We start from the raw sequence: 16,534 nt of genomic DNA on the forward strand, positions 1-16,534 counted from the left end.
GTCTATCACGTAATAGCTGTTGTCAATGTCAAGATTTATAGTTCATTATATAGCATTGCATGTAGGCTCTACACAAATATCTCTCTCTCTCTACCTCTAACTCTCCGTTGATGGTTGGATCCATGAATGGTTAAGTGATGATCCCCACCTAGTGGTTAAAGTGAGAGATGAACTCACCATGAACAACATAGAGGTGAAACAGTGGTATTACACACTTGTCTATGGGTTTTTTCTCAATTCATCCTTCCTTGGTTTATCCTCGCATCCTCTCTCCTCCTTCTCAAAACACATTGGATAATACAATCCTCGGGGAGGGACCTTGGACCTTCTCCTCTAATAGGGTTGAGCAGAAGGAGAGGAGAAAAGAGAAGAGGAATCAGACTATTGAGATAGAGCCTTGTCAGAGAGAGCCTTAGAGGAAGAAGAACATTTTAATTAGTGATGGACAGAGAAAAATAATGTTATGTTGAGATTTAGATGAGTGTGTAGACATACTGTGCTCTACAATGCTTGTATTCTGCTAAATGTATTCATAATTGTTCTAGATTTCTTTTCATTATCAATTATTACCATCAATCACTTTTATAATAAGAAGAACAAATGTACAGATGAATAAATAAAGGAACAGTGTCCTCTGAGGTCAACCAGCTTCCTGATTGAATGTGATTGGATTGTTAAAAAAGTGTGACCTGCAGTTGGACACAGACAGAAGGCAGCACAGAACTTAGGACACATACACATTCACAAAGGCACACACGTCTGTGAAGTTCCCCTTTAAAACCTCTGAAAAAGATGCAGACATAGATACCCTACACACACTTCTGAAAATTTCCTCACACTGATGTCACACACAGATGGCATAGACAGGAAAGAAGGCCCCTATATGGCCAGTGCAAGCCATAACGGGACTTCCTTATGAACAATGTTACGAACAGGCCTTGCGAAATATGACTTCCTGCTTGAATCTGATTGGATTCTATCAACTGCAGTCGACCTCAAACAGACTTCAGAGCGGTACCAGTGGAGACGCATATCAGAGTAACTACTCAGCTAATTGTAATTGAAGTTAGAATCATACAGTAGATATTACCATTAGGAGTCAGAAAGAAAGGTAATCATACAGTAAGTTAATACCGTAAGTACAAGTAAGTTAGAATCATAGATATTACAATATCAGGTCAGTCAGCCTGAATTAGTTCATTCATTGATTGATTGGGGAAATCATTGATATTCGGTACGGTTAGTTAAGATGGCCGACTACATCAACAAACAGGTGATTGAATTAAAAGCAGTTAATGAAGAAAACCGGAACGGAGCAACAAGGAGCGTGAAGACTGAGACCCATCTCTCAGGTAAGGACAAATAATTAGCTATTTTTCTCTCTCTCTCGCAATCACGGACGCACGCCCGCCTGCAGGCATAGACGAACCAAACACATGCACGCACACACACAAATACCACATAAAAGAAAAACATACATAACATGTATATTTTTGAGTGTTCTGTCACCTGGGTGGTTCAGTTGGTAAGGAGAGTGGGGATTACAACATGCTGGGGTCACACACTAAAATGCATTAGTTTTTTCCCTTCAATTACTGGAACTATTTTAATAAGATCAATTAAAAATAACCTTTTAAAACAACAACAAAGTGGACACCCTGCCACTGTTTTTGGTAAACCGCTGAGGGACTGGAGAAATGTAAGCACTCTCAATTTCATAGAGATCTGTATGCTCAGTGTAAGCTTGTTTTACTCTGGAATTGTAAATGATGGAATTGTACACTCTGTATTTTTGGGAGATCCGTCAAAATTCACATAGAGACGTGAGTTATAGATCTTTCATTCCCATTGAAAGCAAGTCGAAGAGGCGGTAGATCTGTTCTATGTGTTGTTTTTCTGTGCTTCCCTTTCTGAAGTTGCATTTTTACATCTTTTACTTTAGGTTTTGTGCAGCAACTTCAAACAGCTGAATATACAACATTTATTTTACACAACGACTGCTTGTTTTGTCACATAAACACATTAGAATTTTAGCAACCAGGAAATGGAGGACCGATTTCTGCATAGTGCATCTTTAAATTGTCATTTTGAGATCATAGATGGTCAGTCCTTGCATACATAGTTCTGTCTATGCATTTTAGAGTGGTTACATTTTTCCAGTCAGTGTGTATTTTGGGTCCTGATGGGGTTACATAGTTAAACTAAGCTCATGAGGCATTTATAAGTTACATTCATAAAGAATGAATAGGTAAATATTATACATTTCAAAGTCCCCAAAAATTGAGGCAGCAATCAAAGAGAGCCCTTTTAAATCATTCTTCAGCTATATTGTGCAATTTTGGCAATTTCTTCATACAGTAGCTTCCTGTTTATCTGATGTGAGGTGACCACAAGTTTGAGGAAAGTGTTGCTGCCTACCCTAAGTCAGAGGAAAACAAATGACGCAATGGAAATGTTTGGTTCTCAGAATTCTGATCATAATCATTAGTGATGTAGGATGATGGTGTTTCTGTGTGTGTGTGTGTGTGTGTGTGTGTGTGTGTGTGTGTGTGTGTGTGTGTGTGTGTGTGTGTGTGTGTGTGTGTGTGTGTGTGTGTGTGTGTGTGTGTGTGTGTGTGTGTGTGTGTGTGTGCGTGCGTGTGTGAGTGCGTGTGTGTGTGTGTTTCTCTGCAGATGGAAGACTAAGACTCTACAGGCTGGCTGCTGTGTGTTTTGGAGTGCTGTGTCTTCTACAAGTCACCCTCAACATCTCCCTGAGGCTTGTTTTCTGTGAGTGAGGTTGTGTCCCAAATGACACCTTAGTAGCTCTGTTCTTTTGATAGTGCACTATGTAGGGAATAGAGTGCCATTTGGGACCTTTTTCCATTTGGGTCTCTTTTCCATTTTATAACGGACTACATTTGAACAGGGTCGATGGGGCAGATACGTATTTTATCATCACACTAGTTCTGTACTTAAAATCAACGATCACAATTCCTGTAGTTTGTCAATGTTTTTGACGCACAAAAATAAACACACCTGTTGTAATGATGCAGTACAACGAAATGTGTGCTCTATTTACAGTAGTCTGTTCCTAGACTCCGCATGGGTTTCAAGTTTGAGAAAGTTTATAATTTATCCTTCCATTTCTACCGATCCGCGTGTCAGTTATGATTTTCATAAACACGTTTTAGTGGAACATTTTCATTTAGTATAATTTTTGTTTTTCAAAATAATTGTGACATGGTTAATATTACAAACCGGAATTACATCATTTAGGAGACTTTCTTATCCAGAGCGATTTACAGGAGTAATTAGGAGTAAGTCCCTTAGTCAAGGGCACATTGACAGATTGTTCACCTAGTATACCGCCCCAACGCTCTAAACCGCTATGCAACCTGCCGCTTCAAACCAGAATTAAAATAATAAACATTTAAAAAATAGAAATTCCATTAATGGGAGAGCACCAGCCTCTGCCATATGGACACATTTATAGACTGTGATTCATTGGCGTCTAAAGAAATGAGTGCACGAAGAGATATCCTCAGGCAATGTAGCAGTAGGCCAATAACTTCCATTGTCAACTAGAAGAAATAAAATCAGAAAACATCCTAATGAAAATATAGATTCTTTCAATCGCATTCATCTCTCTACTTCTCATGTCTGCCTCTCTTTCTACCTTGATCTATCATTAGTGATGTGCAACATTGTATTAAATCAATCAATTGTATCCAGCCCAGTCACTGTATATAGGAAGGTCCGTCCCAGAGCTAATGCTAGCGAACTTGCAACATTTTATCAACTAGCCTATTCCGGTCCTCAGAGTGTTTTGCTCCAGTGAGCTCAGGACAGACACAGCTGTTTTTGCTGGAAGGGAGATGTGCTCAGGTATTTTGTGAAATTTCCACTGGATATATGGGATCCTCAGAGCATGACATGTTGCTTTTTCACAGGAGGACTGGTGATTATCGAGGGGGAGAGTTTTGTAAAGATTTTTAAAATACTGTGAGGAACTAACATTCACAATGGATGTAAAGGTGAAGAAAAAATGACTTAGAAGCTCAGCTAATGTTGAAAATTGATTATTTGGCCTCAATGCCAAGCGTCACGTCTGGAGGGATCCTGGCACCATCTCTACGCTGATGAATGATGGTGGCAGCATCATGCGGCAGGGACTGGACTAGTCAGGATCGAGGGATAGATGAATGGAGCAAAGTACAGAGAGATCCTTGATGAAATCCTGCTCCAGAGGGCTCAGGACCTCAGACTGGGGCAGAGGTTCACATTCTAGCAGGACAATGACCTTAGCACAAATCCAAAACAAAAAGGGAGAGGCTTCGGGACAAGTTTCTGAATGTCCTTGAGTGGCCAAGCCAGAGCCCGGACTTGAACCCTATTGAACACCTCTGGAGAGACCTGAAAATAGCTGTGCAGCGATGCTCCACATCCAACCTGACAGAGCTTGAGAGGATCTGCAGTGAAGAATGGGAGAAACTCCCCAAATACAGGTGTGCCAAGAATGTAGCGTCATACCCAAGAAATCTCAAGGCTGTAATCGATACCTGCTTCAACAAAGTACTGAGTAAAGTGTCTGAATACTTATGTAAATGCAATATTTAAGTTTTTTATTTATTATGAAGTTCCAAACATTTCTAAAACCCTGTTTTTGCCTTGTCATTGTGGGTTATTTTGTGTAGATTGATTAGGCGAGTAAATAATTCAATCAACTTTAGAATAAGGCTGTAACATAACAAATTGTGAAAAAAGTCAAGGGGTATGAATACTTTCCGATTGCACTGTATAAGCCTGTAATATCAACCACTCAAAGTTAGTGGGAGTGACCATAGAATTCTACAGGAGTGACCTTCTTGAGTAAAATATTTGCCATCAGGCTATGTCCTCTAGTAAAAACATTCCCCCTGGTCGTCGATAGTTAATACAACCACAAAGACTGTACTACCGGCGCCGACAGAGATGGCCACCTCGCTTAGCGTTCATAAGAAACTATGCAGTATTTTGTTTTTTTTTATGTATTATTTCTTACATTGTTTCCACAGGAAATCTTAAGTTTTGTTACATACAGCCGGGAGGAACTGTTGGATATAAGAGCAATGTCAACTTACCAACATTATGACCAGGAATACGACTTTCCCGAAGCGGATCCTCTGTTTGGTCCAACACCCAGGACAATGGATTGGATCCCAGCCGGCGACCCAAAACAACGGAAGGGGCATATGGAGCGGTCTTCTGGTCAGGCTCCGTAAACAGGCACATTGCGCACAGCTCCCGAGTATACTTTTCGCCAATGTCCAGTCTCTTGACAATAAGGTAGATGGAATTTGAGCAAGAGTTGCCTTCCAGAGAGACATCAGAGATTGTAACGTTCTTTGTTTCACAGAAACATAGCTCACTCGGGATAAGTTATCAGAGTCGGTACAGCCAGCTGGGTTCTTCATGCATCACGCCGACAGAAACAAACCTCTCTCTGTTAAGAAGAAGGGCGGGGGTGTATGCCTTATGATTAACGAGACGTGGTGTGATCATAACAACATACAGGAACTCAAGTCCATTTGTTCACCTGACCTAGAATTCCTTAGAGTCAAATGCAGACCGCATTATCTACCAAGAGAATTCTCTTCGATGATAATCACAGTTGTCAAGAAGACACATCGACGGCCCTGAAAGAACTTCATTGGACTCTATGTAAACTGGAAACCACAAATCCGCAAGGCAGTCAAACAAGCTAATTGTGAGTATAGAGACAAAGTAGAGTCGCAATTCAATGGCTCAGACATGAGAGGTATGTGGCAGGGTCTACAGTCAATCACGGACTACAAAAAGAAAACCAACCCTGTCGCAGACCACAATGTCGTGCTCCCAGACAAACGAAACAACTTCTTTGCTCGCTTTGAGGAAAATACAGTGCCACAGACACGGCCCGCTACCAAAACCTACAGGCTTTCCTTCACTGCAGCCAACATGAGCAAAACATTTAAAAGTGTTAACCCTCGCAAGGCCCAGATAGCATCCTTAGCCGCATGCACAGACCAGCTGGAAGGTGTGTTTGCGGACATATTCAATCAATCCTTATCCCAGTCGGCTGTTACCACATGCTTCAAGTAGGCCACCATTGTTCCTGTCCCCAAGAAAGCTAAGGTAACTGAGCTAAATGACTAACGCCACGTAGCACTAACTTTCATCATCATGAAGTGCTTTGAGAGAGTAGTTAAGGATCATATCACCTCCACTGTACCTGACACCCTAGACCCACTCCAATTTGCTTACCACCCCAATAGGTTCGCAAACGACACAATCGCAATCACACTGCACACTGCCCTAACCCATCTGGACAAGAGGAATACCTATGTAAGAATGCTGTTCATCGATTACAACTCAGCATTTAACACCATAGTACCCTCCAAACTCATCAGTAAGCTCGAGAACCTGGGTCTCGACCCAGCTCTGTGCAACTGGGTCCTGGACTTCCTGACGGGCCACCCCCAGGTGGTGAGGGTAGGAAACAATATCTCCACACCGCTGATCCTCAACACTGGGGCCCCACAAGGGTGCATTCTCAGCCCTCTCCTGTACTCCCTGTTCACCCATGACTGCGTGGCCATGCACGCCTCCAACTCTATCATCAAGTTTGCAGATGACACTACAGTGGTAGGCTTGATTACCAACAATGACGAGACAGCCTACAGGGAGGAGGTGAGGGCCCTCGGAGTGTTGTGTCACAGAAAAATAACCTCACACTCAATGTCAACAAAACAAAGGAGATGATTGTGGACTTCAGGAAACTGCAGAGGGAACACCCCCCTATCCACATCGATGGGACAGTAGTGGAGAAGGTGGAAAGTTTTAAGTTCCACGGTGTACACATCACAGACAAACTGATTTGGTCCACCCACACAGACAGCATGGTGAAGAAGGCACAGCAGCGCCTCTTCAACCTCAGGAGGCTGAATAAATTTGTCTTGTCACCAAAAACACTCACAAACATTTACAGATGCACAATCGAGAGCATCCTGTCGGGCTGTGTCACCGCCTGGTACGGCAACTGCTCCGCCCACAACCATAAGGCTCTCCAGAGGGTAGTGAGGTCTGCACAACGCATCAGCGGAGGCAAACTACCTGCCCTCCAGGTCACCTACATCACCCGATGTCACAGGAAGGCCAAAAAGATCATCAAGGACAACAACCACCTGAGCCACTGCCTGTACACCTTGCTATCATCCAGAAAGTGAGGTCAGTACAGGTGTATCAAAGCTGGGACAGAGAGACTGAAAAAATGCTTCTATATCAAGGCTATCAGACTGTTTAAGAGCCATCACTAACCTTGACTGGCTGCTGCCAACATACTGACTCAAATCTCTCTCAAATCTTTAATAATAAAAAATTGGATGTAATAAATGTATCACTAGCTAAACAATGCCACTTTATATAATGTTTACATACCCTTCATTACTCATATGTATATACTCTACTCTATACCATCTACTGCATCTTTCCTATGCTGTTCATCCATTGCTCATCAATATATTTTGATGTACTTATTCTTATTCATTCCTTTACACTTGTGTGTATAAGGTAGTTGTGAAATTCTTAGATTACTTGTTACTTATTACTGCATGGTCAGAACTAGAAGCACAAGAATTTCGCAACACTCACATTAACATATGCTAACCACGTGTATACGACAAATAACATTTGATTTGATCATGGCTAAGCACATTTCCACAATTTCTATACTTAAAATGTGCTTTTAGATCTAAACCCTAAATCTAAGTTTGATGCGTTGGTCTACCAAACCTTCCGAGCAATTGGGCGGAAGTGTCTGGGAACAAGATTAGGTGTAATGTGACTAAAATAACTTAACTCTACAGCCTGTTTCTTCCTTCAGCACAACATGTCACCCTTTATACGTTTATATCATATTCAACATTGTGGGTCATGTCACACTTGACATGGGTGATTATGTTTTTAGTTATTTTTATTTCACCTTTATTTAAACCAGGTAAGCTAGTTGAGAACAAGTTCCCATTTGCAACTGCGACCTGGCCAAGATAAAGCAAAGCAGTGCGACAGAAACAACAACACAGAGTTACACATGGAATAAACAAGCGTACAGTCAATAACACAATAGAAAAAAAAGAAAGTCTATATACAGTGTGTGCAAATGGCTCCAGGAGACCGCCAGAGGTCCGGACAACAGGCCCTCCGATTTTACACACTGAACTCTATCTGCGAAGTAGTATGCGAACCAGGCGATGCAGTCATTTGAGAAACCAAGGCTATTGAGTCTGCCAATAAGAATATGGTGATTGACAGAGTCGAAAGCCTTGGCCAGGACGATGAAGACGGCTGCACAGTACTGTCTTTTATCGATGGCGGTTATGATATCGTTTAGTACCTGAGGTGTGGCTGAGGTGCACCCGTGACCAACTAGGAAACCGGATAGCACAGAGGAGAAGGTACGGTGAGATTCGAAATGGTCAGTGATCTGTTTGTTATCTTGGCTTTCAACGACTTTAGAAAGGCAGGGCAGGATGGATATAGGTCTGTAACAGGTTGGGTCTGGAGTGGGAAGAGGGGGATGACCGCGGCAGCTTTCCAATCTTTAGGGATCTCACGAAATGAAAGAGAGATTGAACAGACTGGTAATAGGGGTTGTAACAATGGCGGTGGACAATTTTAGAAAAAGATGGTCCAGATTGTTTAGCCCAGCTGATTTGTACGGGTCCAGGTTTTGCAGCTCTTTCAGAACATCTGCGATCTGGATTTGGGTGAAGGAGAAGCTGGGGAGGATTGGGCGAGTAGCTGCGAGGGGTGCGGAGCTGTTGGCCGGGGTTGGGGTAGCCAGGAGGAAAGCATGGCCAGCCGTAGAGAAATGCTAATTGAAATGTTTGATTATGAAGGATTTATCGTTGGTGACCGTGTCGCCTAGCCTCAGTGCAGTGGGCAGCTGGGAGGAGGTGCTCTTGTTCTCCATGGACTTCACAGTTATGACACGTTCATGAACCCTTTATAAAGCATGACGTACACTTATAGATGCTTAATAACACATTCATGTAGCACTTATGAATGCATTATGAAGGCTTTATGAACCCTTTGATAAGACCATTGACGGTGAAATCACAATCAGTGAAAACATTATTGATCTAGCTAACTAGCAGATTTAGATCAATCATCAACATGAATGATCAGCTGATAGTCTGTCCTCTTTCCCCGATGTCAGCCATGTATTTTGATAGGCACTGCAACCAGTGGTGTAGTGATATTTGTCATCATTTCTCAATCAATGTTTGTACTGACACCTTTTGAATCTCTTTATAGAATATACATGACACGCATCCTCAGATTACAGCGTCTGACTATATCCATATCGTCTCTGAGAAAATGTTCTATGTCCTTCACCAAGTCAGGAACAGCTCATTTCAAAATAGACTAAACATCCATGTCAATCTTGAATGATAATTCATCACGTTTTACTGGTGAAATGTCCACACCGCATGCCAATCATCTCAGTCATTATCATGAGAAAATGCATTTAGATGTTATTGAATTACTGTTACGTGAGTGAATTAACCAGGAGCTATATGTATCAATCCTTTCCAGATAACAGAGGCAATGTGACTGTGGAGAGAGACCAGCTACAGACCAGTTACAACACACTGACTGCAGAGAGAGACCAGCTTCAGAAGGAAAGAGATGATCTCATGAGAAATTTCTCTAATCTGAGTGAGTTAACCTGATAAATGATCATAACATCACATTTCTAATATGCAGTTTCAATAATAGGTGCAGAATAACAAGATGGAAATGAATGTTTTGTCATGTAGAACAAACCTGTCCTGATGGCTGGCAGAAGTTCAACTCCAGTTGGTACTTCCTGTCTACTGAGACTAAAACCTGGAAGGAGAGCAGAGAGGACTGTCTGGAGAGAGGAGCCGACCTGGTGATCGTAAACAGTGATATGGAACAGGTGTGTGTCTGTGTGTGAGAGAATGGGAGAGAGAGCGAGAGAATCAAGCATCTCTTTATCAGTAATGTGTCTTCCAGTATTTAACACATGTAGTCTATAGTAGTTGACAATATCAGTATCTTTCTCACCAACAGCAGTTTCTCTTAGGCCTCAATAAGGGAGCCTGGATTGGTCTGACTGACTCTGTTACTGAGGGGACCTGGAGATGGGTGGACGACACCCCACTGACCACCCCAAGGTAAGAGACTACTGTTCTATAATAACACTGACCACCCCAAGGTAAGAGACTACTGTTCTATAATAACACTGACCACCCCAAGGTAAGAGACAAATGCTCTATAATAACACTGACCACCCCAAGGTAAGAGACTACTGTTCTATAATAACACTGACCACCCCAAGGTAAGAGACTACTGCTCTATAATAACACTGACCACCCCAAGGTAAGAGACTACTGTTCTATAATAACACTGACCACCCCAAGGTAAGAGACTACTGCTCTATAATAACACTGACCACCCCAAGGTAAGAGACTACTGTTCTATAATAACACTGACCACCCCAAGGTAAGAGACTACTGCTCTATAATAACAATGACCACTCCAAGGTAAGAGACTACTGCTCTATAATAACACTGACCACTCCAAGGTAAGAGACTACAGCTCTATAATAACACTGACCACTCCAAGGTAAGAGACTACTGCTCTATAATAACACTGACCACCCCAAGGTAAGAGACTACTGCTCTATAATAACACTGACCACTCCAAGGTAAGAGACTACTGCTCTATAATAACACTGACCACCCCAAGGTAAGAGACTACTGCTCTATAATAACACTGACCACCCAAAGGTAAGAGACTACTGCTCTATAATAACACTGACCACCCCAAGGTAAGAGACTACTGCTCTATAATAACACTGACCACCCCAAGGTAAGAGACTACTGCTCTATAATAACACTGACCACCCCAAGGTAAGAGACTACTGCTCTATAATAACACTGACCACCCCAAGGTAAGAGACTACTGTTCTATAATAACACTGACCACCCCAAGGTAAGAGACTACTGCTCTATAATAACACTGACCACCCCAAGGTAAGAGACAAATGCTCTATAATAACACTGACCACCCCAAGGTAAGAGACTACTGTTCTATAATAACACTGACCACCCCAAGGTAAGAGACTACTGCTCTATAATAACACTGACCACCCCAAGGTAAGAGACTACTGCTCTATAATAACACTGACCACTCCAAGGTAAGAGACTACTGCTCTATAATAACACTGACCACCCCAAGGTAAGAGACTACTGCTCTATAATAACACTGACCACTCCAAGGTAAGAGACTACTGCTCTATAATAACACTGACCACCCCAAGGTAAGAGACTACTGCTCTATAATAACACTGACCACCCCAAGGTAAGAGACTACTGCTCTATAATAACACTGACCACCCCAAGGTAAGAGACTACTGCTATATAATAACACTGACCACCCCAAGGTAAGAGACTACTGCTCTATAATAACACTGACCACCCCAAGGTAAGAGACTACTGCTCTATAATAACACTGACCACCCCAAGGTAAGAGACTACTGTTCTATAATAACACTGACCACCCCAAGGTAAGAGACTACTGCTCTATAATAACACTGACCACCCCAAGGTAAGAGACTACAGCTCTATAATAACACTGACCACTCCAAGGTAAGAGACTACTGCTCTATAATAACACTGACCACCCCAAGGTAAGAGACTACTGCTCTATAATAACACTGACCACCCCAAGGTAAGAGACTACTGCTCTATAATAACACTGACCACCCCAAGGTAAGAGACTACTGTTCTATAATAACACTGACCATAAGGTGTGAAAGAGACTTTTTAACAAATTACATATTGCTTCAAATCATTATCATGAAAAGTTTGTTTTCACTCATAGATGTCATTCCACGAACACTAATATATATATCGGAGAGACTAAGTACTATTAAATATGAAAATGCAATACAACAAAATGTATCTTTGTTGGTCTAAGCTAGATGAGGGTGTGCTAATATTAAAGCTGAAAAAACATGTCTATAATTTATGATGATGTTTTCTACCAGCGTCACACACACACACACACTGTTAATTATATATCCTGATTGTCTACTCACTTGTATCCCTACCTACATCAGCAAGTATTCACACCCCATTTTGTTGTGTTACAGCCTGAATTTAAAATGTTTTAAATACCGACATTGAATATCCCTTTGAGCTTTGAGGTGAAGTTAATAATTACACTTTGAATGGTGTACCAATACACCCAGTCACTACAAAGACATAAGCATCTTTCCTAACTAAGTTACTAGAGAGGAAGGAAACCACTGAGGAATTATAACACGAGGCCAATGTTGACATTAAAACAGTTACAGAGGTGAATGGCTGTGACAGGAGAAAACTGAGGAATTCTGTTTGCAACAAGGCACTAGAGCAAAAAAATGCTCAAACGGTTTGGACGCAACAGACAGAAGTTGGAAGATCAGGTTTAACGACTTCAGATGAGTCCCATGACAGTTGTGAGGGTCGTAGAGTGAAATAGAGAAAACCACCGTGTTTGTGAGAGTCTCGCCTTTCCAGAGATTGGTTTGTACAGATGTTTTTTATTGAGACAGCTGCATTTCAGGATGTCTCATGGTCTGGCAAACACCACTGTAGCTCAGCCACCTTCCCATGCAAAAACAACCCGGATATCTCTAGCTTAAATTGACTGATTGTTTTGGAGATGTTTTTATTACATTACTTAGATTGACGCACAGGTGTGTCAATGGACTCTTACTGATTTAAGGATGGAATGGAGCTAAGCACAGGCAAAATCCTAGAAGAAAACCTGTTCCAATCACCTTTCAGCAAGACAATAACCTAAAACACAAGGCCAAAACCGACACTAGAGTTCCTAACCAAGTGTAACGGTTCTCCTCTTCATCTGAGGAAGAGTAGTCAAGATCGGACCAATGCGCAGCGTGGTATGTGTCCATGTTAATATTTAATAAATCAACTGAACACTGAATAACAAAACAACAAAGCGAGTGAACGAAACAGTCCTGTAAGGTGCAACAACACAAAACAGAAAACAACTACCCACAACTCACAAATGGGAAAAACAGGCTGCCTAAGTATGGTTCTCAATCTGAGTCAACGATTAACAGCTGCCTCTGATTGAGAACCATACCAGGCCAAACACATAGAAAAACAAAACTAGAACAACACATAGAATGCCCACCCCAACTCACGCCCTGACCAACCTAAACAAGAAACATAACAAAGGAACTAAGGTAAGGACGTGACACCAAGAAGGCAGTGAATGTTTCGAGTTTTGAAAGTTTTGATTTAAATCTGCTTGAAAATGTATGGCAAGACCTAAAAATGGTTGTCTAGCAAAGATCAGCAATGACATTTGACAGAGCTTGAATCATTTTTTCTAAGAATAATGGACACATGTTGCACAATCCGGTGTGGTAAGCTCTTTAAAAAAAAATACCCAAAAAGACAAAGGGTGATTCTAACATTTACTGGTTGAATACTTACGCAAATGTTCGAAGAAATGTTAGTATTTTTTGTCAATTATTGCCAAAAAATACTATTTAAGACAATATTGATCCCACTTTGTAACATAACTCTATTTGAAAAAGTCAATTTGTGTGAATATTTTCCGTATTAACTCAATTACCTCAACTACATACCTCGTACCCCTGCACATTGACTCGGCATTGGTACTCGTATATAGACTCGTTACTTTTTATTTGTTGTGTTACAATTTTTTTTTCAATTGTTTGCACATTTTTTATTAATTTCTTAATTACTTAATTACTTTAACTCTGCATTGTTGGAAAAGGACCCGTAACTAAGCATGTGTTATTATTATTTTCTCTGTCTTGTTTACCCTGTAGTTACTGGCACTCACAGCAACCTGATAATGGTGGTGACAACCCAGCAAATGGGGAGGAGGACTGTGTTGAACTGAACACAGAAACCTGGCGTCCTGCAAAGGCATGGAATGACCAGTCATGTTTAGACAATCGTCACTGGATTTGTGAGAAAGTGGTTTAACATCACCATGACAACAGAGGAGGCTGGTGGGAGGACGCGCGGTGGGAGGACATACAGCACCTTACAGTGCTCACAACTTCATTCTCTCTCTCTCTCTCTAAGACACACACACGCACACACACCAACACACTGCTGGTACTGTACTTAGTGGCAAACAACCTGATAATGGTTGTGAACCAGGATATACTGTAACAAGGACTGTGCTGATGTTAATATTGGGTATTCTGAGCCTGTATATCAACATTCTGACATATCATTTACCTCTCCTCATAACTGGATTTGTGAAGAGTTATACAGTAGCTCATTATATAGTAGTGCTACAGTGCTAATGCATCTCTCTCTAGTTAAACAGTGTAGACATATTGTCATCTGAAAAAATGCTTGTATTCATTGTTTTAAATAGAAACATGTTAAATAGAAACATGTTATGTGATTTGCCATAGGCTTGTGCTTTTTTCATAATCAATTATTAGTACAAATCTCTTTAGTAAAAGATGAGGCTCAGAAAAGAAAGGCTCAGTAAGAAAGGAACCTAGCAATTTACCAGCTTCCTGATTGAATGTGATTGGATTGTTAAAACAATGTGACTTGCAGTTGGACACAGACGGTCGGCAGAAAAGTACTGAGAGGATACATGCTGCACGCAGGCAGACACACACAGACACACAGACACACAGACAGACACACACAGACACAAACACACAGACACAAACACACAGACACACACACACAGTTAGAAAGGTAATCACATAGTTAGTTCAGATGTATGACTACTTTAACAAACAGGTTATTGAAGAACATGAGAAAAGAGCAACAAGGAGAGTAAATACTGAGACCCGTCGCTCAGGTAAGAACTAAGAAAACTATCTATCACACACATACACGCACATGTGCACACCTTGAATTTCGTGATTTTAGGCGCAAGGCTATTTGTCCTTCAAGAGGTTCCCAATCTGCCAGGGCACCAAGGCCATCTGCCAGGGCACCCTGTCCATGATCCACAATAACCAGTTAAATTGATTTGAAAAACACTAGCCATTCTGTTAAGAAAAACATTAGTCTATGTAAAGGTCATACATAATTAGCATATTGGAACAATAGCGCTTTTAGCTTACTGCTGTGTGCATTGCTGTTGTTATAATGTGAAGAAATAGCCTAATAGTTCATTAACATTTTAAGCTAAATGTTCTGATCTGTTGCATCAGCCTCTTTGATTTTCAACGTTTTTTTTGATGTACAGTGGTTGTATGAACCTGGGATCTATCGTCCCACAACTGTCCCAGAATCTAGAAATATTTATTTCTCTCACCGAACGATAAATGTAGATCCACTTTTGTACTATACTAGATTGAAATAGGCAGGTGATTTTTTCTATTCGTTACTCATCTTGGTGCCAGGTTTCCTCCAGACATGATGCTTGGCATTCAGGCCAAAAAGTTAAATAGTGGTTTTATCAGACCAGATCATCTTGTTTCTCATGGTCTGAGTCCTTCAGTTGCCTTTTGGTAAGCTCCAAGTGGGCTGTCAAGTGCCTTTTTACTGAGGAGTGGCTTCTGTCTGGCCGCTCTACCACAAAGGACTTATTGGTGGAGTGCTGCAGAGATGATTGTCCTTCTGGAAGCTTCTCTCCGATCTCCACAGAGGAACTATGTTCCAGAGTCACCATTGGGTCCTTGGTCACCTCTATGAGCAAGGCCCTTCTCCCCCGATTGCTCAGTTTGGCCAGGCGGCCAGCTCTAAGAAGAGTCTTGGTGGTTCAAACTTATTCCATTTAAGAGTGATGGAGGCCACTGTGTTCTTGGGGACCTTCAATGCTGCAGAAATGTTTTGGTAACCTGTACCTCGACACAATGCTGTCTCAGAGCTCTAATTATTCCTTCCACCTCATGGCTTGGTTTTTGCTCTGACATGCACTGTCAACTGTTGAACCTTATGTAGCCAGGTGTGTGCCTTCCCAAATCATGTCCAATCAATTGCATTTCCCAAAAGACTCCAATGAAGTTGTAGAAACATCTCAACAATGAACAATGGAAACAGGATGCACCAGAGCTCAATTTTGAGTCCCATAGCAAAGGGTCTGAATACTTTTGTAAATAAGGTGTCTGTGTTCTAATTTTTTATACATTTACAAACATTTCTAAAAACTTGTTTTTGCTTTGTCATTATGGGGGTATTGTGTGTAGATTGATGAGGAAAACATTAATTTAATCAATTTTAGAATAAGGCTGTAACGTAACAAAATGTGGAAAAGGGGTCTGAATACTTTCCGAATGCACTGTAATGCATTACATTTGACCAGGACCCATAGGACAGATAAGCATTTCATTATCACACAATCGTTCTGTACTCACAAAGCAAGGATGACAATTCAGACTTACAGACGTTATATGGCTTGTGGGACCAGTAGTTTGTCAAGAAAGAATGTCGACATCCTCCACAGAAAATTGAGATACAACTGTAACTGGTGCACT

The 16,534-nt window shown here is 41.3% G+C and overlaps 1 protein-coding gene across 3 annotated transcripts; it reads left to right on the forward strand.

Annotated features, from left to right (window-relative positions):
* The first annotated feature begins 813 nt into the window (after positions 1–813).
* On the forward strand, positions 814–14,501 carry LOC149980310 (C-type lectin domain family 4 member E-like). 3 transcript variants are annotated; one of them, XM_036934083.2, is made up of 6 exons: positions 814–1,352; positions 2,674–2,769; positions 9,598–9,720; positions 9,822–9,964; positions 10,099–10,202; positions 13,904–14,501. In XM_036934083.2, the coding sequence occupies exons 1-6, from the start codon at positions 1,250–1,252 to the stop codon at positions 14,061–14,063; spliced, it is 729 nt and encodes a 242-aa protein (XP_036789978.2). In that variant the 5' UTR covers positions 814–1,249; the 3' UTR covers positions 14,064–14,501. The 3 variants fall into 3 exon arrangements, 2 of the variants coding, with proteins under 2 accessions (XP_036789978.2, XP_036789979.2); XM_036934084.2 differs by having other exon boundaries at positions 962–1,352; positions 10,102–10,202; XR_016483946.1 differs by lacking the exon at positions 13,904–14,501 and adding an exon at positions 10,326–10,433 and having other exon boundaries at positions 986–1,352; positions 10,099–10,284.
* Positions 14,502–16,534: the final 2,033 nt, after the last annotated feature.

Source organism: Oncorhynchus mykiss, chromosome 10 (genome assembly GCF_057628025.1).
Source record: "Oncorhynchus mykiss isolate SJ-2025 chromosome 10, ASM5762802v1, whole genome shotgun sequence".
NCBI lineage: Eukaryota > Metazoa > Chordata > Actinopteri > Salmoniformes > Salmonidae > Oncorhynchus > Oncorhynchus mykiss.

Coding starts and splice junctions, on each gene's coding strand:
- LOC149980310 (XM_036934083.2), top strand. CDS start 1,250: ATGGCCGACTACATCAACAAACAGGTGATTGAATTAAAAGCAGTTAAT. Junction 1,353..2,673: donor GACTGAGACCCATCTCTCAG/GTAAGGACAAAT, acceptor GTTTCTCTGCAG/ATGGAAGACTAAGACTCTAC. Junction 10,203..13,903: donor ACCCCACTGACCACCCCAAG/GTAAGAGACTAC, acceptor TTTACCCTGTAG/TTACTGGCACTCACAGCAAC.